General features: G+C 47.9%; 1 protein-coding gene across 2 annotated transcripts in view; it reads left to right on the plus strand.

Annotated features, from left to right (window-relative positions):
- Window positions 1–23,529, plus strand: part of RAD54L2 (RAD54 like 2) — a 96,601-nt gene extending 73,072 nt beyond the window's left edge. The window contains exons 9-23 of one of the 2 annotated variants that reach the window (XM_077821186.1): window positions 579–775; window positions 1,302–1,644; window positions 2,578–2,755; window positions 3,530–3,781; window positions 6,265–6,383; window positions 6,691–6,809; window positions 7,994–8,093; window positions 8,312–8,517; window positions 9,943–10,118; window positions 12,366–12,562; window positions 13,508–13,704; window positions 14,792–14,881; window positions 16,227–16,319; window positions 16,652–17,116; window positions 22,524–23,529. In XM_077821186.1, coding sequence (XP_077677312.1) covers window positions 579–775; window positions 1,302–1,644; window positions 2,578–2,755; window positions 3,530–3,781; window positions 6,265–6,383; window positions 6,691–6,809; window positions 7,994–8,093; window positions 8,312–8,517; window positions 9,943–10,118; window positions 12,366–12,562; window positions 13,508–13,704; window positions 14,792–14,881; window positions 16,227–16,319; window positions 16,652–17,116; window positions 22,524–22,675 — 2,884 coding nt within the window. In that variant the 3' untranslated portion in view covers window positions 22,676–23,529. Of the gene's footprint in view, window positions 1–578; window positions 776–1,301; window positions 1,645–2,577; window positions 2,756–3,529; window positions 3,782–6,264; window positions 6,384–6,690; window positions 6,810–7,993; window positions 8,094–8,311; window positions 8,518–9,942; window positions 10,119–12,365; window positions 12,563–13,507; window positions 13,705–14,791; window positions 14,882–16,226; window positions 16,320–16,651; window positions 17,749–22,523 lie in introns of those variants that run through there. The other variant, XM_077821185.1, reaches the window with a different exon arrangement.
- Window positions 23,530–25,258: the final 1,729 nt, after the last annotated feature.

Below are 25,258 nucleotides of genomic sequence, written 5' to 3' on the forward strand. Positions count from 1 at the left end.
ATATACTTCCTAGTCAGCTGATATTATTTAGAGCCTCTTATGTGCATCTCATATTGGATTGGGGATTACCGTGCTCTGGTGTATGGGAAAGGTGGAGTGGACCGCTTCATATCTGAGCCTGTCCTTAATATTGGTGGGAGGGAAAGGAAATAATTCGGCTAACTCTCAGATTGATGGATAGGTGTGGGCTGTAAGTAGTAGAGTAAGACAGCCACGTACATCAGAACCTTATGCAAATGTGTGCTTTGGAGAGGTCTCTTTCCTAACACTTCCCATAAGAGGATTCCATTGCTCTGTGAAATCTGATTTAGGTTCATATACAGCAAACTTCTTCATGCATCCGCTAACATCCTATAATGGTTCACCTTTCTCTGCCATGTTACCCTCAGTATGCTGGAAGCTTCTCCCAGATCTTCATGTAAAAGGGCTTCATTGCTCTTGTCTGCTGGTTTGGTCTGATGCCAGCATATGTTTTAAGTCATTTGAAAAGGTCCTTTCCTTTAGCAGGCATCCGTTTCAGCAAGTTCAGGTGTATTTAAGGAAGAGGTCTCATTTTTTGTGCATTTGGGTTTTTTTAGGACAACGGCTGCCCGTGCAAAGGTGGTGACTGACTGGGTGACGGATGGCGGGGTGCTGCTGATGGGCTATGAGATGTACCGTCTCCTCTCACTGAAGAAGTCCTTTGCTACTGGCAGGAAGAAGAAAACAAAGAAACAAACTGGCCCTGTCATTATCGACTTAGATGAGGAGGACCGGCAGCAAGAGCTTCTGAAAGGTGGGAGGCGAGTCTTGCTAGGAAATACCATCCTGTCTACAGAATTGCAGCTGGGAGATTCTACTAATGCCGGCTGGCTCCATGGGAAGGTGGTCACTTGGCAGCAGAGAATAGTTAGTTTATTGTACATAGGCACCAACGTCAGAGGTGGTTATCTTTAACACAGTCACTATATTTGCTAACAGCTTATTTGTGTGTAGCTTCTGTTGGTGAGAGAGAGAAGCTTCTGAGCTCACACAGAGCTCTTCCTCAGTCTCTATCCCACTTTCTAATATCCTTCAGGTCTGAAGAAGAGCTCTGTGTAAGCTTTCAAGGTTGTCTCTCTCACCAACAGAAACTGGGCTAGCAAAAGATATTACCTCACCCACCTTGTTTCTCTCATATCCTGGGACCAACACAGCTGCAATAACACTACAAAAAACTAGTATTTTTTTTCAACTTTCATAATTACTCATTTTTCCTTCTGTAGAGCTACGTGAAGCAGGAACATCAGCTGACCAAGTAACTCAGTGTTCCTTTCCCTCAGGGATTGAGAAGGCTTTATCCCGCCCTGGCCCGGATGTAGTTATCTGTGATGAGGGACACCGGATAAAGAACTGCCATGCCAGCACATCTCAGGCCCTGAAGAACATCCGCTCCAGGCGACGGGTGGTACTGACGGGCTACCCGCTCCAGAACAACCTGATTGAGTACTGGTGCATGGTAGACTTCGTCCGTCCTGACTTCTTGGGTACCCGGCAGGAGTTCAGCAACATGTTTGAACGCCCCATCCTGAACGGGCAGTGTATTGACAGTACACCGCAGGACGTCCGTCTCATGAGGTACCGCAGTCATGTCCTGCATAGTCTGCTGGAGGGGTTTGTGCAAAGGTGAGTCCACATCAAGTGTTCAGTAACGTAGTCTGTGCAGTCAGCTCCTTGATCATAGTTTAGCCACATCGATTGAGGAGCGTATTCATTACAGCGATTCCTGTTGTCTTCCTGAGCTTGATTTTTACCCTGGATTCCCTGTTGTCCTTTAGGGAGATTGTAGACATATAGGAGAAATCTTGGAGGGGACCCCAGAGTTAGCACCTGCATGTTTCTCTCAAAAGCACTTTGTCTAATTTAGCCTGTCAGTTAAGAAGTGATCTTTGGGGGCTTCTCCCTGACTTAGTAGCAGGTGTAACGTTACAGTACCCTGCCAGTACCGTCCTGTGGGACTGGTAGAGGGGAGCACGTGCAGATGGAGGGCAGTACAGTGCTCCCTAACTTCCTTTAGAAGTATTAGTAGGTGATTGGTAGATGCATTTCTGTATCATCTTCCGTCCAAGGATCTGAAAGCATTTTATAAACCCCAAACAATGTAAGCATCACAGTACTCTTACGGAGGAGAGGAGGGACTAGAAATCCTCCCCATTTTACAGATGAGGACCCAGAGGCACAGAAGGAGTAAGTGACATGGCCTGAGCAAGTCATTGGCAAAGACAGAAATAAACACCAGGTCTCTTAATTTCCAGTGCAGTGTTTTGGCCACAAGTGGATCCTTCCTGATTTAGCACCACGGTTAGCAAGACCTTCATCCCCTTTCTAAACGCTATCCTGGGGTATTATAATGTTTGCTGTTTTGGTAATAGAGCATACTGTACTTTTTATTTGGCTTCAGTTGTAATGTCTTCTGAGTGTCCTGCAATAGAAACACTCACAACTAGAGTTCCTTCTCTTTGCTGTCATCAGATATCTTACCCTGAAGGCAGCCCCTGAGATGCTAGCCCTGAATGTTCTTTCTCTCTTCTGATCTTCCTTTCTTGATTGCTTCTGTAGGAGAGGCCATAACGTACTAAAGGCTCAGCTTCCCTATAAAGAAGAACATGTCATCCTGGTACGTCTGTCAAAAATCCAACGGGCTCTCTACACAGAGTTCATGAACCGGTTCCGGGATGCAGGCAACAGTGGCTGGCTGGGATTGAACCCGCTCAAGGCTTTCTGCGTCTGTTGTAAGGTGGGTATTGGCAAGAGAGTAGCTTCTCCTGCAGTATACAGGGAAAGGGTAGGAGTCTATGTCCAAATATTGGCAAGAAGAATGATGTAGATATAGTACAAGTGCAGTATCTTGGTGCATCTTAAGCATTAGTGTGCATGTTCCTGTGCGTGATGTAATGTGGTGTCCTGATAGTATCATTATTCCCACATTAAAGATGGGGAACTGAGTCACAGAGTGTTTAATTGACCTGCCCAAATTCATGCAAAAAGTCTGTGGCAGAGCCAGGAACTGAACCCAGCTGATCCAAGTCCCAGCCTTTAACCGCAAGAAAATCCTTCATTTCCCAGAGTGTGCGCCTTGTGTGTGTTCATTCATCAGTCACCAAACAGAGGAGCTTTAAGATAATTAAAATTGGTAACATGTCTTGGTTGAAACAGTGTATACCTTGTGCTGTGACAGAATCGCACTTTCCTTTTTACTTGTTGACTGGAATCTGCCAGCTTCTATAGCAGGCAAAGTTTCAGCGTGTCCACGCAAGTCAACTACAGAGGACTTTGGACTAAACAGGCAGAGTCCCTGGCATTAAATATTCTAATGCGGTGAGATCTGCTTAATTTGTGGCACTTTACAAACTCCCTTTCAGCTGAATTTGGAGGGGAATAATTAGATTAACAAATCGCTGGTGCGTTTCTGCAGGGGCATTAGCATTTGACTGGTGCTGTAAATGCACAAGTGCCTTGGTTGGGTTTGTGCTAGTGCAATGTTACCTTTTGCCTTTTCTTCATCTCTCAGATCTGGAATCACCCAGATGTGCTGTATGAAGCGCTGCAAAAAGAGAATCTGGCAAATGAGCAGGACCTGGATGTGGATGACCTTGGCACAGCTGGAACTAATTCTCGCTGTCAGCCACAGGGAATAAAAGTCAAAACAGAGACTAATGCTTTGGCATCACCAGTTGGAGAAGCTACCAACAGCAAGTTCCTTCAAGGCATTGGCTTCAACCCCTTTCAGGAGAGAGCAAATCAAGTCGTTACTTATGAGTGGGTGAGTACCAACCTCAGAGCTAGGAGTCTCATGACTTTTTTTTTTTTTTTTTTTTTCAACAAACATGGGCTGAATGCTTAATTGGTCAAAGGCCCATGACCCTTTTGTCGGGGCAGTGCGCTGGTTATAAATTGGGGAACAGCAGTGGAAAAAACCCTTGTGTAGCAGGGATCCTGCTTTTAGTTCTGAGACTTTCTCACCTGCCACAACGTGCTTTGGAAGATAGGATTATAATTCAAAATGATCTGTACAAACTGGAGAAGTGGTCTGAAGTAAGTAGGATGATATTCAATAAGGACAAATGCAAAGTACTCCATTTAGGAAGGAACAATCAATTGCACACATACAAAGTGGGAAATGACTGCTGAGGAAGGAGTAGTGCAGAAAGGGATCTGGGGGTCATAGTGGACCACAAGCTAAATATGAGTCAACAGTGTAACACTGTTGCAAAAAAAGTGAACGTCATTCGAGGACGTATTAGCAGGAGTGTTGTAAGCAAGACACGAGAAGTAATTCTTCGGCTCTACTCTGCACTGATTAGGCCTCAACTGCAGTATTGTGTCCAGTTCCGGGCACCACATTTCAGGAAAGATATGGACAAATTGGAGAAAATCCAGAGAAGAGCAACAAAAATGATTAAAAGGCTAGAAAATGTGACCTCTGACGGAAGATTGAAAAAATTGGGTTTGTTTAGTCTGGAAAAAAGAAGACTGAGAGGGGACATAATAGTTTTCAGGTACATAAAAGGTTGTTATAAGGAGGAGGGAGAAAAATCGTTATTCTTAACCTCTGAGGCTAGGACAAGAAGCAATGGGCTTAAATTGCAGCAAGGGAGGTTAAGGTTGGACATTTAGGAAAAACTTCCTAACTGTCAGGGTGGTTAAACAGTGGAATAAATTGCCTAGAGAAGCTGTGGAATCTCCATCATTGGAGATTTTTAAGAGCAGGTTAGACAAACACCTGTCAGGGATGGTCTAGATAATACTTAGTCCTGCCTGGAGTGCAGGGGACTGGACTAGATGACCTCTCGAGGTCCCTTCCAGTCCTATGAGTCTATGATCTCTGCTATGAAGCTTTGTCTTGTTCTCTGTCTTGATCAGTGCATATAAAAGGCTACTAATGGGATTTATGAGATCACTGTACAGCTGGCACTGTGCTTTACACCTTGTTTTCATCAGACCCGGATGGTGCAGTGTCTGTGTTTTTTCACCAGCATAGCTGAGATCAGAACTTGAATGAGAGTGAGATGGCTGAAACTTAAGCAGAATAAAAAGAAAGGAGTACTTGTGGCACCTTAGAGACTAACCAATTTATTTGAGCATAAGCTTTCGTGAGCTACAGCTCACTTCATCGGATGCATACTGTGGAAAGTGTAGAATCTCTTTTTATATACACACAAAGCATGAAAAAATAACTCCTCCCACCCCACTCTCCTGCTGGTAATAGCTTATTTAAAGTGATCACTCTCCTTACAATGTGTATGATAATCAAGTTGGGCCATTTCCAGCACAAATCCAGGTTTTCTCACCCCTCCCCCCCGCACCACACACACAAACCCACTCTCCTGCTGGTAATAGCTTATCTTCATGCTTTGTGTGTATATAAAAAGAGATTCTACACTTTCCACAGTATGCATCCGATGAAGTGAGCTGTAGCTCACAAAAGCTTATGCTCAAATAAATTGGTTAGTCTCTAAGGTGCCACAAGTACTCCTTTTCTTTTTGCGAATACAGACTAACATGGCTGTTACTCTGAAGCCTGTCATTAAACAGAATAATGGTGATGCTAGTTGAGCATCTTGAGGATATAGCAGAAGTTCCTGTACTCAAGACTTTGTCCACGTATTGTCCAAGAAATCTGCAGTTTGAAACTCCTGGATCCTCTGTGGCTTTGGGACTCAGAGGTGGCCAAAACCACCCCTTTCATCTGGACCTGGCTGGATGCTTGAGGCCTCTCTTCTTGGATCCAGACTGTGCCACAGTAATTTATTCCTCTGTCACCTTGAGACTGAATTGTTGAAACGTGCTCCACAAGGGGGCTACCTTTAAAGATCACTTGGAAGCTACAGCTGGCAGAATGCATCAGCTGGATTCCACTGGCTGTCTTCACCTTTTATACTAGTTCTCCAGCAGTTGCACTGGTTTCCTGTTCACTTCCAGATGCAATTCAGGGCATTGACTTTGTAGACCGAAGTCCTGTAAGGGCACATGGAGACTGCTGTTTCCTCTGAATTGCCACAGCAGTTTTCACGCTCAAGCTAACAGTCCCCAGACTTAAATGACAGGGTGATGGCCTGTTGTTCTCAGTATGGGGATGTGTGTGTCTGGAACTTGGGAGGGCTATGTGGAGATTTGGCTCTTTGTATAGGGTCACATTGGGTTTATTACATTTTGTTCATGAGCCTGAAGCCTCTTATGGAAAATATGTTTTATGGAACTAACTGAGTACCTCCCCATGTAACCGAGGCTCTTGTTTCTGGGTAGGCCAAGGACATCCTGTGTGATTACCAGACGGGAGTTTTGGAGAACTCACCCAAGATGGTGTTACTGTTCCACCTGATTGAGGAAAGTGTGAAGCACGGAGACAAGATCTTGGTCTTCAGGTAAGAGGAAGTATCAATGGCTGCTCCTCTGAGCCCTGAGCAGTGGTGTGTTTGGAGATTAGACAGTAGTAGAATGAGACTGATGGTGTTTCCCCTATGACAGCTGCCCACTGCTATGCAGTGTTATTTGGTCTTTCCCCATTGTTTGGTTTAATGTTTTTTGTTGTCCATTGGTTTTGTAATCTCTTCATCCGTATAGCTGTCAGTGGTAAGGGGGTGTCCTCAGACTGCTAGCAGGGGAAGATGGAGTTTGCTGTTCTAGTTACACTGTTAGGGGCTTTCCTGAGCAGAGACCTTGTTTTTGCAGCCAGAGTCTGTCCACATTGTCTGTCATTGAGGAGTTCTTGGCCAAGAGACCAATGCCCAATCCTCCAGGCTCAGATGTGCAAGGCATTCATAACTGGGTCCGAAATCTCAACTATTACAGTGAGTACAGACCGTCCTCCTTCCTTCATCTGGGACCCTATTTGATCCTCTGCGGCTGGGCTAACCTCTTGGTGTTGCAACGATTTCCTCTGGTTTCTCGCCACACTTACCTGTGCTTTTCCGTGGGCGTGCAGATCTGTTCCTTAGCCATTTTCAGATTGATTTGTTTGAGTTGTCTTGGATGCATGTTTTTAGTTTTGATCAGGACTGACTGATAATTTCCCAGTTCCCCCTTTTCTTTTTAATGGCTCTCTGAATAGCTTAACTATCACTTCTTAAAACTTTTAAAAAAATCTTCATTCTTCCTTTGCACCACTTGGACACTTTCTAATTCTAGAATCTTTACTGCTTGTTTTGGTGATCATGAGTTTTCCCTCCTGTTCTAGTCTTTGTCCCCTTCAATAGCTGACTTTTGTGGCAGGGCAACAGGAGTGTTTAGGGTAGCTGGATGGACATGGTGTCCCTGGGAGCTCCTGGCAAGCATGCTAGGTGTCTATAAACTGCTCTAATTCCTCTTTTGACTCAAGGTGTGGGTGGCAGCATCTCTTCATCATGAGTGAGTTCTACCCATGATCAGAAGCATGCTCTGTCCATCTGCACTCTTTTTCTCCGATTCTCTGCATATGGTCATGTTGGGTCCAGTGGGGTTTTGCCAGCGGCTTGCGTTGTTTTTGTGCTATCCCAGCTCAGTGGTCGTACTGGATCTATTTTATACTGGTGCCTGTTACCAATACTGGTATTTCAGGCTTTTTGACTGGTACTGCAGACTTCCTACCTGAATGATGAGCCTCTGTGTAGGATCCCAGTGCACTAGAACTGCTCATCTTTTGTTTAGCTGTATGCATTGTAGCCCACTGTGGAACTTGGCCTATGCCAGACTCCTGTTTTACACTCATGTGATATTGCAGCTAGACACAGCCCGAGCTCCCTGGCTGACTACACTGTGTATGTTTGACTGGGGGGATGTGGGCATTGGCTGGGACAGCTGAGGGCTTATTGTAGTAAGCTGGTTCAATTGCCTGAAATGGCACAGAAGCGTTTCCCTAGCTGGATCTGTATGGAGTCTGCAGGGTAATGGCATTCTTCACAGTGCAGGTATTCTAAGAGCCAGACAGGAACTGTTTCGTTTTGATGGATCCCACAATACAAAGGGTTTTTAAACACCTCTCTGATTTTCTTACCAGGACTGGATGGCAGCACTTCTGCCTCAGAAAGGGAACGATTGATTAACCAGTTCAATGACCCCAGCAACAGCTCTGTTTGGCTCTTCCTTTTGTCCACACGGTGAGTTGGTCACCTGCCTGGAACGGAGGGGTGAGGTGGGGTGAAAGAGTGGGTTTCATTAATGTGATGGAGGCTGTTCAGACCACAGAATCTATTGCACTTGCTCTGTTTGCAAGATTTGGCTTAAGACCATACAGGATGGTAACTCCTTAAAGTATAAAGGTATTGAAGACTGGGAAGAAAAATGATTTTGAAACTTAATTTTTGTTTTGTTTAAGAGCTGGGTGTTTGGGTGTCAACCTGATTGGAGCAAACAGAGTGGTGGTGTTTGATGCTTCTTGGAACCCGTGCCATGACGCACAAGCAGTGTGCCGGGTGTACCGCTACGGACAAAGGAAGCCGTGCCACATTTACCGACTGGTTTCAGATTACACCCTGGAGAAGAAAATCTATGACCGCCAGGTCTCCAAGCAGGGGATGTCAGGTAGGCTTGAACACTTTTGCCAATATGCATCCTGCTTACTTTTCTTATACTCTGTAGTCCATGGACGGAGTCTGTATGATTTTGGTGATGCTTCCGTCTGTCTAATGTTAGACACAAACTGCTGCTAGAAGAAATGACACTAAAAAGGCATTTATGACTGGGGAGTTGTTCTGATATTTTTATAATTTAAGAGTGAGTACAGATCTAGTAAAAATGAAGGATTCAGCAGTACCGGTTTGAGCCAGCATAGTGCAACACACACTCCCTGTGGTTCGCCCCTTCTGCTCCTTAGCTGCCAGCACACCTCAGTTCTGACCTATAGCACCTCCTGCAAGAACAGAAGCAGCAGACCGGCTGGATAGTCTGTTGCTTATAGCAGGAGGCTGGGAGTTAGGAGATTTAAGTTCTGTCTCCAGCTCTGCTGGTGCCTCCTGTTAGATTGGACAGGTTACTGCAGTGCTCCATGGCTCTGCTTTTTCAACAATATAGTGGGGAATACCTACTTTTGAAAAAACAGGTTGACATCCTTATTGCTACCTAATTACTAAGGTTCACTAATCGTTCCAGTTCTGACCTGTCTGGAACCAAGACTGCCAGTGGGGCTGAATTGTGCCAGATTTTGTGGTGGTTTTGAGAGATGCACAAGTGGGAGACTACCATGAGCCCAAAAGGGTTGTGTCAGAATTTAAGTCCAGGTGCAGAGGGGATACTTCAGTGCTCTGGCTCTGTGTGCTGTCTAGCACTCATGTCCTAGAGTCCTCTCCTCCTCCTCCTCTCTTTCCTCCTCCCCACACACACACTTGTTCCCATCTTGACACATACACAAAAATCAAGTCCAGGGAAATAGTACAGCTTCTTTTGAGTTATGGAGGTGAGAATGGGGATCTCAGATGTTATCCAGAACTTTCAAATAGTTTAACAGAATCTGGTGGTTGTAGTCCCCGGAAACCTGAGTCACTGGTTAGTCACTATAAACTTTTGAGCCTTTCTCAGTGGTTCTGGCTCGTTAGTTACTGATGTTCGCCTTTGCAGCTGCCTTTTTATCACAATGTCCACATAATATTTTCAGGCTTCTGATGTGCAAGGGTGAGATGGGGAACTTCTTCAACCATATTGTATGTACAGTATCTTCAGCTTCCAGGTTTGTGTATGCCAGGATGTTAATGGCCCATATCACCTTGTTGTAATATATGGAGAGCAAAGCATTCCCTAGCCTGGTTTGTGTCAATATTCAAATACCTGCATGGTCATGTCTCAAAGTGCAGTGGAATGATCCCTGTCCCTCTGCAGATATTCACAGCAGAGTGCTGTGGAAAGCACAGATTGAGAGCTGGGAAATCTATAAGCAGGAATGTAACGAGTACAGCAGAGAGCAGTAAACTGTTTCCTCCTTTCTCTGAATGATGCATTCCCTCCATTCTCCAGATCGTGTTGTGGATGATCTGAATCCAGTGCTGAACTTCACCCGGAGGGAGGTGGAGAACCTGCTGCACTTCGTAGAAGAGGAGTCAGATCCTGCCCAGCTGGCATTGGACCCAAACAAGATCAAGGAGTCTGTCTTACAGCTAGCCTGTCTCAAATACCCTCACATTATCACCAAGGTATGTACCTTTGTTCTTAATGCTGCTTCCAGATGTCATTGCCAGTTAGGGATGACACTGAGCTCAGTGAATAACGGTCTACCCCAGGAGAAAATGGAGCTGCCTGTGTTGTGATACCTTGGTTAAGATAAGAGTGTTCCAAAACAATTTTAGTTATAAGGGACTGTGCATGTCTCTGAGACAAGTCCATGATCAGTGTCAGGTATCAAGAAAACTGTTGTTCCATTGTCAAACCCAAGACCTGAAGTTCATGTGCAGATTTCCTTAGACCTTTGGTAGATACTCCTGGGGGAATTATGCACTGAATTATGCGCAGATTTCTTTACTTCCCTGAAGAAAAAATGACTTTCTGATGTGAAAGCAAAGGGAAGCCACAAGAGTGGTCATGCGACCCTCCCAAGCAGTATTTTTCGGGTGCCCACGGCAGCCAGCAGAGGTAAATCACCTGTAGGGCAGGGGACGGGACTGGGGAAGACCCAGCTGGTGGTTCCTACCCTGCGCCAGGCTCAGCTGCTAGTCCCGGATGGGCTGGGGAGGACGGGACTTTCTCTTCCCCTGCACAGTATCCGGTGCTGGATCAGACCCACCCCCAGATTTCTCCCCCAGCTGCAGAAATCTCTGCAAACTCTCTGATCCCCTCCCCACACCGCTTCAAGCACCCATCGCTCCTCAGCTGCAGGGGGAGGGATCAGTGTAAAGGGAACTGCTCCCCCATCTGCCCAACTGTTGAGTATCCATACCCAGACCCTCCAGCTGAGCCGCACCCCCCTGCACTCAGAACCCCCCTGAGGAGCCCCCTGCACACAGATCCCCACCCCACCGAGCCCCAACCAGCTGCACCTGGATCGCCACCCCACTGTGCCCCAGTCCCCCATCATCTGCCTCCCACATTGAGACCCCCCACAGCTGCTGCCGAGCTCTATCTCTTCCACACCCAGACCTCCCCAGCCCTTCTTCCCTCCTCGCTGAGCCCCAACCACCTTCACCTGGACCCCACTGTAGCATCCCATTACCGTTGCATCCAGAACCTCCCAACAAGCCTCTGTGCATCCAGATCCCCTGTGCACTTGGATCCCCCACTGAGCCTCCCACACCCAATGATCCCAAACAGAACCCTCTCAATCCACGCCTGGGTCCCCCCACACTAAGTCCCCCCACACTTGGATCCTGCTGGGCTGAGCCAGCCTGCCTGCCCACACCGATGTGCACCTGGCACAGAGGGGCAGGACACTGGGGTGTTTCTGGGGCAGGCCTCCTTTTTGCACTGTGTCAGGGTTGAGTGCAGCCTCACTGCTGAGTCTCCCCCAGGGGGAGTGATCTACCACTTCTGTGCAGCCAGTGGCCTGTGCTCGCCAATGCCATGCTGGCGCCTCCACATTTATTTGACAAATAAAATTTGCAGAATTTTGCTGAATTTTAAAATTTTTATACACAGAATTTTTAATTTTTTGGTGCAGAATGCCCTCAGAAGTAGGTAGAGCATCTAGGAAGAACATAGGTTGGGGTAGTTTGGTTAAGGCTGTTGGAGGAGAGGAGAAATGAAGGACTGTGTCTGCCTGGCTATCTCTATACAGAGATTCATGGTTAAAAGGAAAGCCTGCTATGGGGCATTTAGTGCAGTAACAGAATTGCTCCATTTATGTGCTGTCGTATTGCATGCATTGTGGGTATTGTGAATAAGCATGTTCCTGTGAGTGTTATGCAGTGAGATCATTGTGGAGTTGGTGCACAGATTATTTATAAGAAGTAATCATATTGTCTATTGTCTATAATAGTGTCCATTGCACTAGTTTTGAACTCTTCCCCAGAGTCCACCCAGGGTATGTCTTCACTACCCGCCAGCTCAGCAGGCAGCAATCTAGCCAGCGGGGATTGATTTATCGTGTCTAGTCTAGACGTGATAAATCAACCCCCGAACGCTCTCCTGTCCACTCCTGTACTCCAGCGCCAGAAGAGGCGCAGGCGGAGTTGACAGGGGAGCAGCAGCAGGACTCTCCGCAGGGAAGACACCACGGTAAGTCGATCTAAGTACGTTGACTTCAGCTACGCTATTCACGTAGCTGAAGTTGCATAACTTAGATTGACCTCCCCCCCAGTGTAGACCAGGGCCCAGAATACTGCCCAGAGTCTGCCAGTTGCCATGTTATTCTGCCTGGGATACAGGGAGGGAATTCTGTCATTTGGGTTTGTCTACTGCCCTCCTGTGGTATGTTGGTGTCTCAATATGTTTATGTGCTGTGACCACAGGAGCCTTTCCAGCATGAGTCGCTGCTGATTGACCGGAAGGAGCACAAGTTGACCAAGGCAGAGAAGAAGGCAGCAAAGAAGAGTTATGAGGAAGAGAAGCGAGCATCCGTCCCCTATACCCGTCCATCCTATGCACAGTATTACCCAGCCAGTGACCAGAGCCTGACAAGCATCCCTGCCTTCAGTCAAAGGAATTGGTGGGTGCTTATTTCTTTCCCTGTTCTGCTGAGGACTTCAGTTGAGGGGAGAGGCGGGGCAGGAAAAACAGCTGGGGTAGATGAAGACTAACCTGTTACCATGGGCGTTCTCACTTGGCTCCTAGGAAATGATAATATTAAGGCTGGGTGTTGCCCCCTCTCCTTCCCCTGCCAACTATAAATACGGATTCATGAAGAAGGGGAATGAAGCAAGGAAGGTGGGGAAAACAGCTGATTAGGGAGGAAGGCTCCCTTTGCAGCCTTGGGGGCACATGCAGTGTTTCTCAGTGGGGGGTGTCACTGATTGCAATGGCTGTGGCTAAGAGAATGGGCATAGTATCAAACTGAGAGATGCAGAATCCAGACAGGTAGTGAAAGTGTCAAGACCTGTCCCTACACACCACTTTTCTGGCTAATAGCCAGAGTCACTGTGTCTATCATCTGCCTTCACTTCATCTGGAACATGTGTAATTCCCCGTAACACTTTGCATTGCCCAATCTGAGGCTCTGGGAGAGCTGTGCAAATGCTGGCTGGCTGCTTGCATGTCTCTGCCATCGGTGAGAAGGCACCCCCAGTTTACAGATGGGGACACTGAGGTGAAGTGACTTGCCCAAGGTCAGTGACAGTCAGGAATAGAGGCTGGAGTCCTGACGGCCAGTCCTATGCTTTAACTCAGAGATCAAACTTTAGCGACTTCACTCTCTCTTTGTGATCCTGGAGCAGTGAGATTCCCACTGCCTCTCTCCAGAACTGGGAGCAGAGCAAAGAGTTTCAGGGCTTTGCATTTTGGGTTTTTCTGCCTCCATGAGCAATTTCCTCAGTGCAGAGCCTCACGATTACCCATGTGAACGACTGAGAATGATGGAACCAAATACAGTTGGGACTCTCCTTCCAAAAGAACATAACTCCGTTTGACACTCTCTCCTTTTCCCTCTTCCCACTAGGCGACCAGTCTTCAAGGGCGAGGACAAGCCAGTGGCAAGCGTCCGCCCTGTTCAGTCCACCCCCATTCCTATGATGCCTCGGCATGTCCCGTTGGGTGGCGTGGGATCGGCATCTGGTTCCAACCCCACTGTCAACTTCCCCATCAACTATCTACAGCGAGCTGGTGTCCTTGTTCAGAAGATTGTCACCACGACAGGTCAGTCGTTCCTTTGGAACCAAGTCCCCCTGAGAACACAGCTGGTTGAGACAGAGTCCTGGGATCCAGAGATGGAAGGCAGGCAGTCCGTCCATCCCTTGGGGATAGAATAGTGTCCCAGACAACTATGGTGTCTCATCTGTGGCCTAAGAAGCTGGATGAGCCCCTTGAGGGGGATTGTGTCAAGAAGGAAAGTGTCTGATTATGCATTGAAATGTGTCCCTTGAAGCATGTGCTGTGGTGTTTAAACTGAAGTGCTGGAATCAGATCCATTAGTGCAGATTGGAGGTAAGAGGGGTGCTGCTTCCCCTGCAGCAGCTTGGCTGGGAGCGGTCTGTTCTCTACTGCAGCTGCTCAACAGCTCCCCTGCCACGTGGAGGAGAGAGAGTAACTCTGGCTGTTCTGGTGCCTGACTGATTCTCTGTCCTGGCCCCAGCATAGGTTAGAGCAGCGCTATCTTGCACCAGCTGGCAACAGTGGCTAGGGACCATACACCAGCTGGGGACAGCCAGAGTACAGTGGGCTCCAGCCACTCACTTTCCCTACCCCCTCTAACCTTTGCCTACCAGGGAGGGAGGCGTAGGAGCCAGTTAGCCACCTCTATGCCCGTTATGGATTCCATACCTGGAGAATCCCCAGCAGTGGGTTTTGCACCACAGGTGTGCTAAGGGACTAAAACAGGGCAGTGAATCTGCCCCCAAATACTGATTGTAGCTCCCTGATCTCTTTGCAGCTTTCAGGCCAAACATATTTCAAAAGCCAGGTATGCTGGCTGCACTGTATGGTATGCTGGCTTCCAGTGCTCTGCCCAGTCCCATGTTCTGTGTTCTAATTGATGGGGCTTGTGTACTGGGGTACCTTGCCTTTCATTTCCCCTGACCCCCACTCCTTCCTGAGCTCTCAGTCCCAGGGGATTCCACTTCTGCTTCTTATGTCTTCTTTGTTACTCATAATTAAACCCTGATCTCATTTGTAGCAGAATTTATTGAGGAAGCTAGCTGGATGCTGAGGGAATTTAGCCCTGGATTTCTCCCACTCTTTTTTGAGCCCATAATGTAACTTCTCAAATGCTGGCTTTCTCCATCAGATATTGTGATTCCAGGCACAAACACATCCACTGATGTGCAGGCGAGAATCAGTGCTGGTGAGAGCATCCACATAATCCGAGGGACTAAAGGTAAATCCCTGACTTGGGAAATAAGTAACTGCTAATCTCCTGGCCCTGATATACTAAAATCCCCCCAAATTCCTGTTTTCAGTGCTCTGCATTTGCAAGATGCATTTAATAAACAGGCTTCGTCAAAGCTTGAAGAGTCAGAAAAAACAGAGGCTTTAGTTGTGGGTTTAACCATGATGGGGAGATGAAGGGGATCAGGCCACTGATACTGTAATTTCCTGCCAGTGCCCCAAAGGGAATGGTCTTCCATCCTTCCCTTCTGAAGCGGATGGAAGCGATTTCAAGCTCCAGAGTTGCCCATCTCATTATGTTAAAACACAATCTCCTATCATGTTTCGGGGATGAATAGTTCTTGACCTACGAGACTGTTGAAGCCAATGGAGAAGCTGCAACTGACAGAGCCCCAGGTCAGACTGTAAGGAGATGTGGTGACACATTCTCCCTTCCAGTGGAGTCTGTCTTGTCACCTTTCAAGAGTATTGCAAGCTCGAGCTCTTTACACAAGCCTTCTCCCAACAATGGTGGAGCAGCTGGCCAGGCATCGTTTCTCAGAGATGGGCCAGGGGTCGGCCTGTTTGCAGTGCTGTAACACTAGAGGAGTGATCAGTTGGGGCCCTCGGGGCAGGGATTCTGTGTTTCAGTTATTTGAACAGAGCCTAGTTGAGTGCCGTTGAAATTCGCCAACAGCACTGCATAAGGAAAAGTGGAACCACAGCCATTGCCACTGGCAGAGATGGTGACCTGAAAATGTGTTTGACTCCCCTGGGGGAGAAAAGGGAGCATGGGAAGGGAATTCGGGTCCTGCAGCGATTCAGCAGAGAGCCACATGTGTGTGTAACCCTGGGACAGAGAGAAGCAGAGGGAGGGATTTTTCAGGGACAGACTGGAGACAGGCTCTAAAGGAGAGAACCAGCGTGCACCTGACTGCAGGGGCACTCCAGCACTGAGAGTGTTCAAGAACACAGTCCGTGGCTGCCCTTGTTGCTGCTGCATGCTGGTTTTACAGTCTCTCTGTTTTAGGTAAATGGCTTGTGGGCTGCAGGCTCCTGGCATGTTGCCAGCCCAGCACTCAAGTGGGCACAGTTTGGGTGCTTCTGGCCTGTCTGTAATGGACCTGTAGGCCACTGACACAGCACTGTGACCCTGGCATTGCCCGACGGCAATGCTCACAGACGTGGAGAGAGAGATCAAAGTGTTTGGGGATTAGGGGCTGGTGTGTCCTCTCTGCTGCCCTTTTCTCTCCCTGCCTGCCAGTTCTGCAGCCTTTCCCTGGGGCAGGCAGCCAGCAGCTGGGCATGGAGCTGTTCCTGTGTCTGACCAGTTGCTTCCTCCCTGTCTGTTTCAGGGACGTACATCCGCACCAGCGATGGGCGGATTTTTGCTATCCGGACCACTGGGAAGCCGAAGGGCAGTGAAGACCGTCGAACGGCTGCCTCAGGTAGGGACTGAAGATCCTTGCACTGGATACATGCCCCAAGTGCTCTCCTCTGTTGGGTTTCTGTGGTGGGTGTTTCACTGCACTGTCTTCCCCAGCGCTGTATTTAGGGGACTTGCTTTACATCCCTGCCCAAGAGCTTCCTCTCTTCTCACATCTTTAAATTCCACATTTTTTCTCCTCCCTGGCTGATTCCATGGCAGCCCCCTCCCTCCCACCCTCAGTCCCATCCCACGCCGAGTCTATTCAGTCCCCCCTCTTCTCCCTTTTCCCAGCGCCGGGATGTTTCTCCAGGCTTCTCTGTCTCACCCACTCCATCTCCTTGTCACCTCCAGGCTCTCAGGGTCCATCTCTGGAATCCACAAGCAATGGCAGACACAGTGCCTCGTCACCCAAGCTCCCTAACACAGAAGAGCTCACTCGGCCCATTTCCCCCGACAGCCCGGAGATCATCAGTGAGCTGCAGCAGTATGCTGAGGCAGCCGCTGCCCGGGAGTCTCGCCACAACTCCCCCAGCACTAACACTGTGCATGGACACCCTGCCCGGACAGAAAACGCAGCCACCTTAGCAGCCCGGGGAGCTGAGCAGCGATTGGGCCTCCATTGCTTGGCTCCGTCGGTTTCTTCAGCCCTGCCAGCCACCAGCCAGAATGTCGATGGTCACTCAGTGCTGGACTTACGGGGCAACAAGCGCAAGTCGACCTCACCCTCTGTCCCCGAGGAACCAGCCCGTCGGCAGCAGAAAAAGCGCCACCTGCCAACGTCTGTTCAGTCGTACGAACACGGGTACCCAGTCTCTGGTGGGTTCACCATGCCCCCTATCTCTTTAAACCACAACCTAACCCATCCATTTCCCCCCCAAGCAGGAAACTCCTTGTACATGGGCACTGGCTCATCCTACTACCAGCTGCCCAATTTACTACCAGACCCTCAGCTGGTGTTCCCTGTGACTACTGACCCTCTGCTGACAGCCGGCACCGCCAGCTCCTCTGCTGCTACCTCAGCCACCGCCAGCGTCCCCTCGTTCATGCTAAACCCCTCTATGACGGGGATGCTGCCCAGCTATTCGCTTCCCTTCACGCAGTCACTCCTGCCTGAGCCCAGGATGTTTGCTCCTTTCCCAGCCCCAGTTTTGCCTAGCAGCCTTCCCAGGAGCATGGCGTCTGCCTACCCTGGCTACATGTCCCCTCATTCGGGCTACCCAGCTGGGGGCCTCCTGCGGTCCCAGGTGCCTCAGTTTGAATCCCAGGAGGCCTCAGAGGTGGGATGCAGCTCCAATGATGACGAAGACAAAGACGACGATGTAATAGAGATCACAGGGAAATAATGGGCCCAGTTCCTGTTAGATCTCAGCTTAGCCAGGAGGCAAAAGTTTCAGGACCTTTCTGGAGTCAGGATTTCACCTCTGGGTTATGGCAGCAGGGCTGGAGGAGGAGACGTTTTTAGATGTCAAGGATCTGCGTTGTATTGGGGAGGGAGGGTGGGAGAACAAAACCTGAACGGACTTGCAAGGGTGGGGGGCAGCAATGCAAACCATAGGAGTGCCTCCCTTGCTTTCTCTCCTGCATTTTCCGTTTGTCTGTCTGTGTTGTCCGAAAGGGAGCCTTGACGTTGCTATTCAGTGCCCCTTCTCAGGCGTGGAGACACTGGGTTGATCTCTGTGTGTGGAAGAGCTCCCTCTCCCACAAACTGCCTTATCTGTGAACTTTTCTCGCTCAAGGAGGCACGGGGTGGGAGTATGCCCCAGGAGAGGGTCTTGATGAGCATTTTCAATTGGGGCAGGGGAGGAGCAGGCTATATGTCGTGTGTGTACCGGGGGAGGGCAAGGGATGTGTGTGTGGGGGGGGTCCATGTGAAAACCAATTTGTTTTTCATCCTCTTAAAAATTCAAAACACAATAATCTGATAGACCCCTGCTGGAGGGTGAGATGGGGAGTGGAGGGAATGCTAAGCTGTGGCATGACTCTCCAGTCTGCTCCCCCAGGGGGCCTTCTCTATGAAGCCCTCTGAAGGCAGTGACCCTAGTAGGTTGATCCTGTGGTTCTGGTGCTGGCTTCTCGAGCCTGGGTTGGGTTAAGAATCCTTTAAATCTTATAGCGGCTCGAGGGCAATCCTGGGGAGTTTCCCAGTTCCTCCCTCTCTTCCAGTGATGACCTCCACACCAGGCTATTGAGGGGTGTGCCCTCAGGCTCCAGGAGGTGGCCTGGGTGGGAGCAGGTGGATCAGTTTGACTCCTATCAACCCCAGCCAGCAGGACAGGTTGAAAAGGGATACCATTGCGGACTCAGCGCCCATCTCCATTGACTCTGTGATTGGAGCAACTGCCCCCTTCACAGAATCTCTACATTAATTTATTTCATGAAGGCAAATATTTATTTGTTTGGGGAGTTTCTTTCCACGTTTTATTAATTTTGTTGTTTAAAAGAAAAACTAACCTGCTGGCCTCCATAATGCAGTGGTTGCTTGGTGGATTGTCTGTATGGGGGAGACGAGACATAATGACCATTTGACCAAAGCATAATCTGAAAGCAGGACCAACTGCGAACGTTCCCCAGTAGCCAGCTCCCTTGTTTGGTTCTGTTACAGTGATGTGGCATTGCCTGTGCCATATACACCCCTTTGGGGGAGCGTGTGACAGTGGCGTGGGATAGTTGTTGCCGTGTCCATCCGTGCAGTACAAGGGATAATGAGAAACCTCTGGTCTTGGGGTTGGGATCACTCTGGCACAGTGTTTGCTGGGCGGCTGAGAAATTAGCGTGCTAACCAATCTCTCAGAGAGAGGAGGAGTCTCGGCTCATGACAAGTGGGCTTGGGGATCTCATGGCAGCAGGCTTGAGCTCCTATTGGCTTAACGGACCCTCTGGCTGACATGTGGAGTGCTGTTGCTGGGCTCCAGCCCTTCCCAACTAGAGAGGTGTCACATGAGAGTGAAAAGCGAGAGCGTGCCTCTAGCACAGAGAGTAAATTGCACTGACTGTTCAGCTCTTGGTGTCTGCAGGCAAATCATGCTCTTGGCATTGAAATGCCACATTTGCATGAGTTTGGGCACCTGAGCTAGATGGCCTGACATCCTGTCCACTGTGTGCGTGCTCATGCACTGGTAACTGCTGAGTAATCTTGGAAACTCAATGCCTGCTCAAAGGCCAGGTCCTCGAAGGGATGTAGGCTCCTAAATCCCGTTGACTTCAATGGAAGTTAGAATCTTAAATACCTTTGAGGATCTGGACCTATGTGTCACCACCTCAGGGAACGAGAGAGACTATGAATGTCCTTGGAAAGGGGTCCATGCCATTGGACCAATGACAGCTGTTGGCACAAACCTGTGATGGGAAAACCTCCAGGGCTGATGCTTCAGTACGGTTATTGAGGTCTACTCAGACCAGCTCAGGAGGGAGGGACAAGGCATTCTGGCATATTGTGTAAGGTAGCTGTGAAGAAAGGGGAACTGCTTTATCGAGGGAAGGTGGTGCGGTGCGTGTGTGTGTGTTTGTGTGTACCATGACAAAAGTAGGACGTTATGGGGCTTTCTCTCTGTCTTTCTCTGTTTTAATGGAACTTGTCTGTCAGACGTAACCACACCATTCATAGAAGCCTTAGATCTACAGTTTAGCTATGCAAATTATTTTAAAAACAAACATTGAAATAGTGCTTTCTTCTTTAACATATCCTAGGAGTTGAAAACCGAGGGGTTCTGAGCAAACTTCTGAACAGATTGTCTTTGGATGTACCATGGAAATAAACAAACTCCCCCTTCCCCCCACTCCACCCCTCACCCAATAACAAAGCAAACTAACTGATGGTGTCCACTCCAAACACTTGACAGTGCTGCATCTGTAAGTCATGCCCTTTGCAGTTTGTGTGTCCATCTTATGCAAAATACTGTGACGCTGATTGTATCACAGCTGTCTGTTGTATCTCTGTAAGGCTCTCAAAAGCTCTAGTGGATTTGGGAAGCGGACCTAGGCAAGGGGGTTTCTTGTCAAGAGTAGGGAGGATTCAGATCTGGGGGAAATCTAAACAATACTTGTGGAAGGCAACTGTTGATTTAGGTTAGAGCAGACCTTTTAACCAGAGTCCCTTGGCATGGAGTATGGTTCCTTCGTTGTTTGTGCCAGGGTGGCACTTTTAATCTGAATGATCCTGCTAGTTCTTTGTAATGGGGGCATTTTGTGTGTCTTTTCTCTGCTCAGATGAGGCATACAGATTTGACTCTAAACAGTAGGTTAACGTATGGTTCTGGATGCTGTACCTGAAATAGCAGCAGCTTTCACAGAGACTTTGCTCATTGTCTCACGAGGAAAGTACCAGAGGCCTCTGGAGGGCACTTTGGATGGTACTGAATTGGGCAGGCCTCTGGCACACCCTCACTTTGGTGGGTGGAATATGGGAATTTTTCTGCTCACAGGATTAGGTGCACCTAGGATTAGTTTAACCAAGCCCTGTAGCCATAGGAACTGGAGACTGATGGATCCTCTGATAGCCATAGGAAATGGACCCCTGTAATTTACTTCCCCAGCCACTGGATGACAGTGTTGTTTCACATGGAATATTTACTTTCTGCAAGCAAGTAGGTTTAAAATTGTGCTTGTTTTGAACACTGGTTTTTGTATTCAGTCAAGAAAGCAAGCAAAACTAATGCTCTTTTTGCATTGTGCAGATTCCTGCATTAAATTGACTCTTGTAAACTGGGACCTTTCTCTGTCCCTGGCAAACTTCTGTCTCCTCCTGTCTGTTCGTAGTACATTCAGTGCTTAGAGTGCACATCCTCCATAAACTGCTGGAGACTAATTAGCCCCACAAGTGCCTGGGTTGAACCCCCATCCCGTACCCCAGCCAGCACTCGGTGGGTGGGTCCCTCTCTCCCTCCTGCTCCATCCGGACAAATGCTCAATCCAGACTACCTCCTTCCCCACAGACCCTCCCAGTTTCCATGTGTCATCTCCCAAACGCTAGCTAGTGGTTTAAAGATGAAACCCCATTGATTTGGGGCATCACAAGCTTTGGGAGAGATGATCTCATCACCTGGAGTGAAGGAAGGTTTGTGAAGGTGATTTCCTCTGCCCTTAGTTTTCTGTTAGTGCTGAAGAAACCCCCATCACCCAGATGCTGACCACTGAGTTCCACTGGGTGTGCAACATCTTCCAAGAAGGTGCAGCTTCTCGTGCTTCTGAGTACATGAAGTGCAGAGAATGCAGACTGAGACCATGGATCAGAACTGTTTAATGACGGAGACCAGGAATCAGAATTATTTAATGACTTTGGCATAGAAGATCAGAAAGTCCTTTATCTGATGATGTTATAATCTTCAAGAATGTCTTGGAAATTCAGAGGTGGTATTGACAATGGAGACCTCTTTGAATCCTGTTCCACAACACTTTCTTACCTAGGGTATGTCTACGTTACAGCCACTACAATGGCACAGCTGTGCTGCTGTAGCGCCATAGTATAGGCTCTTCCTGCACGGATGGAAGGTTTTTCCATTGCTGTAGGTATTCTACCTCTCCAAGAGGGGGAAGCTAGATGGATGAAAGAATCCTTCCATTGACCTACCTGTGTCTTGACTGGGGATTAGGTCGACCTGACTACGGTGTGAAATTTTTCACAGTCCTGAGCGACGTAGCTAGGTGGACCTAAGTTTTAGGTGTAGACCAGGCCCTAGTCTCCTCGTTCCTCTTCCACAACCCTCCGTCTTCCCTCTTTCCCTGATCTCTCCTTTCCAGACTCCTATCTTTTCTCTAGCTGACACATAGATCCTCTCTTTTCTTTCCTGATCCCCTGTGATGGGGCTGTCTCGGTTAAATTTTCTGACTCCAAATGGACTGACCAAAGTAACTTATAGTTCATATTTGTGCTGCAGATAACACTGAGAGTAGAACAGGGGCTCTCCGATAAGCACTTGGACACTAAGGAAGATTCCTGGGCAGAGCACAGAAGCCCTGGCGACTTGTGCAATCCTTGGGTTGTACTTTGGCTGCCCCTTTCAGTCAGTATCTAACTATAATAAGTAGATTTTACTTACTTAGGCTGAACTGTTTAGATGGCAGTTTATGGAGCAGCAGGGATATCAGGGCAAATTCCACTCTGTACTAGTACAAGACACTAAGACAGAATTAGGGGAAGAGGTGACCTCATAACTGTGATGTTTCTGTGAGTTTTCTAGGATGTACCTAATCTCAGTCCAGTCTTGGGCAATGTATTTTCACGCAGTTCTGCAGGATGGAGCATCTCACATTCAGTTCCATTGCCATCTGGGGACGAAGCTGGGTGAAAACTGCCAAACGAGCTTCTCTCAAGCTTTGCTGGGAATGAAAGAATTCACTTTGCTTTCCGGGAACAATCATGTGATTGAATTTCACTAGTGTGAATACTGATGGGAGAGCTCCCTTCACCTTGCACATTTGAATACTTCTGGCGAGCAAATTCAGGTTGGTTTTCCATGGGCATTTGCACCAGTAAGCAGATAAATGTTTGCTAATAACTTCAAATAATTGCTAAATTAGAGAAAATCATGGTCTGTGGACATTCTGCGAAGAGAAAGTGGTAAAATACAGCAACTCCATTCACAATGAATGTGCTTCTCTGCTCTCTCAAGTGAGATCAGGTAGTCCAAATTTGAGGGGAAAGGAGGGTGGGGGGAATTTAGTCCAACTAGGATACACTGGGAATGGCTCCTTGCAAGCTGAAAAGGAAAAGAAACCCATCTGCAAAGGGAGAGGATGTTGTAAGTGGGGGGTGATCAACCAGCTGTGTAGGGTGGAGGGAATAGAGGGAAGAAATCCCCATATGCTCCACCCTATTCCCCCTGTACTGAAACAATACCACTAACAGCTGCCCAAAGCTGCACTGTGTCTTGGGTCTTGTATTGTTAGCCATCCAGCTTGCATTCAGAAACTCTCTGGTAGATTTGCTTGTATAGGGGAGCGTGAGCTAATCCTTTGATGTTTGTTTTTTATTTTGTTTTTTCTGTTTTTAATACCGCCTTAGTTTGTGGCCTGTCTTTTGTGATCAGAAAGAGGAGTTACTGTAGCAGGGTGGGTCGGTTGGCCGGCTGCACACATGTGCTTCCCTCTTCTCTCTGTCTAATGGAGCGTGCTCACTGATCTCCCAGAACAGAGACTTTGAACAATTTGTTGTTTATATGATGTATTTATTTTTACTTGTGTTTCATGTCATTTTTTAAAAAATCAATAAATTGTAAGTTGGTATAACTGCCGATTGGCTCTCTCTCTCTCCTTTTTTTTTTTTTTTTGGTAAAATAAACTTCAAAATTAAAAAAAACAGCGACTGTTGTCTAAAATGACTTTGGTTTGGATTTGCATGTTCACAAATTATTGCATGTATGTGCTGGTGGAGCCAGGGAGCTGGGAAAAGGTTTAGTGAGTTTGATTGTTCTGGAGTTAGAGAGACAAAGCCTGGTGCATTTAGGATGTCAGGCCTCTGATTCAGTAACGCACATAGGCATGTGCTTAACTCCCATTGAATTCAATGGGACTTAATTTCAAGCATGTGCTTTGCTGAATTGGGGCTGTGGTAAATTTCACTTTGATCGGTGATACGTGAAAATGGATAGTTCTCAAAGTATGCACAATCCCAACAGAATCACGCCTCTTTTCAGCAAATGTTTAATATCCTCGGGCTGCTGTGAGGACTTTTGGTATTAACACTCCATTATTTTGTACAAGTAAGAGGGCAGAATACTTACTGCAAGGGATTTATTCCCTTTGTTACTGTGAATCAGTCATGCTCTTATGTACTTGCTCCCAGCGTGAGGGCAATGAGAGCAAAGCTGCAGGGAGGGGACTCCAGCATAGACCTGTTCTGCACCCCTGTCCCAACTACCTTGATTTTCCTCTGAATTAATTAGTTCTGGCGTGCGCCCTCAGAGCCCTTTCATCCTAAGGCAGACATGCCACATAGTCCTCCACCTTCATATCAACAAGTTCCTGACGAACCCCGCACCGTGAACAATTGAACCTAACACTCATTCTCAAGGCCCCTATAGCCTCATTCAAATGGATGGCTAGACATCATATTTCCTTCCAAAACCCAGTATGTCCTTCCCCTGCCCGTTAGCAAACTCCAGGCCCTTTCCCTTAAGGAACCTTTCTCCACTTTTCCTTGAGGGATTAGACTCAAATCTTATTCTGATAGTCAACTCAGCTCTGCCTTTCACACGAACCAGTGTAATTCCCCGTGTGCCTTTCGTCCCAAGCCTCAGCTATGCCAACTCCATGTGGTGGATGTTCACAAGGTCTTAAAATTCTGCCTCAGAAGAAAGGAGTGGAAGGGGTAACTATTGTCTGCCCTGCCCTTGAGGGGCTCAGAAAGGTCTTAAGGCACAGATTAGTTCAGATAGGCTCCAAACCTGGCCAACAAAGCTGTGTATATTAATGTCCCAGCACACGATACCAGAAAACTGTTGTGCTCCTGGGATGGGGCCAGTTATAGCTTGTTCCCACTTTTATACCATGCTGCAGGTTTAATATCCTTTTGTCAGCAAGAGACAGCCTGGAGCCTGCCTGCAGGGTATAATGGCCTTGTCATGGCTTCACATCATCTGTCGCTGCCTCCATCATGGTAAATGGCCTGTTGGATGGGTGTCCCCACATGTATGTCGTTTGGTTTTCTCCCGGGTTGGAGGATCCCAGCGCGGGAACTCTCCCTGATTAATGCTATGCCGCTCTGGTACCCAAGACTAACATCTGCCTTTCGAGTTCCCAGCATTGGTACCATTCTGCAAGGAGAGTCATTCCAGCTGCCTCGGTCTCACAAGAGCAGTGCAGCACTGCAGAAGGTTTCTCCAACAAGACCAGATGGCTTGGAAGGGAGAAAATATAACTAGTTAAACATTGCAATGAGGGAGGTAATTATGGTTGTTCCCATTTTGCACCACGCCAAATACTGAGTCAGTAGCAGTGCTGGGACCAAAACTCCAAACTCCT

This window comes from Eretmochelys imbricata, chromosome 7 (assembly GCF_965152235.1).
Source record: "Eretmochelys imbricata isolate rEreImb1 chromosome 7, rEreImb1.hap1, whole genome shotgun sequence".
In the NCBI taxonomy this organism is placed as follows: Eukaryota; Metazoa; Chordata; order Testudines; family Cheloniidae; genus Eretmochelys; species Eretmochelys imbricata.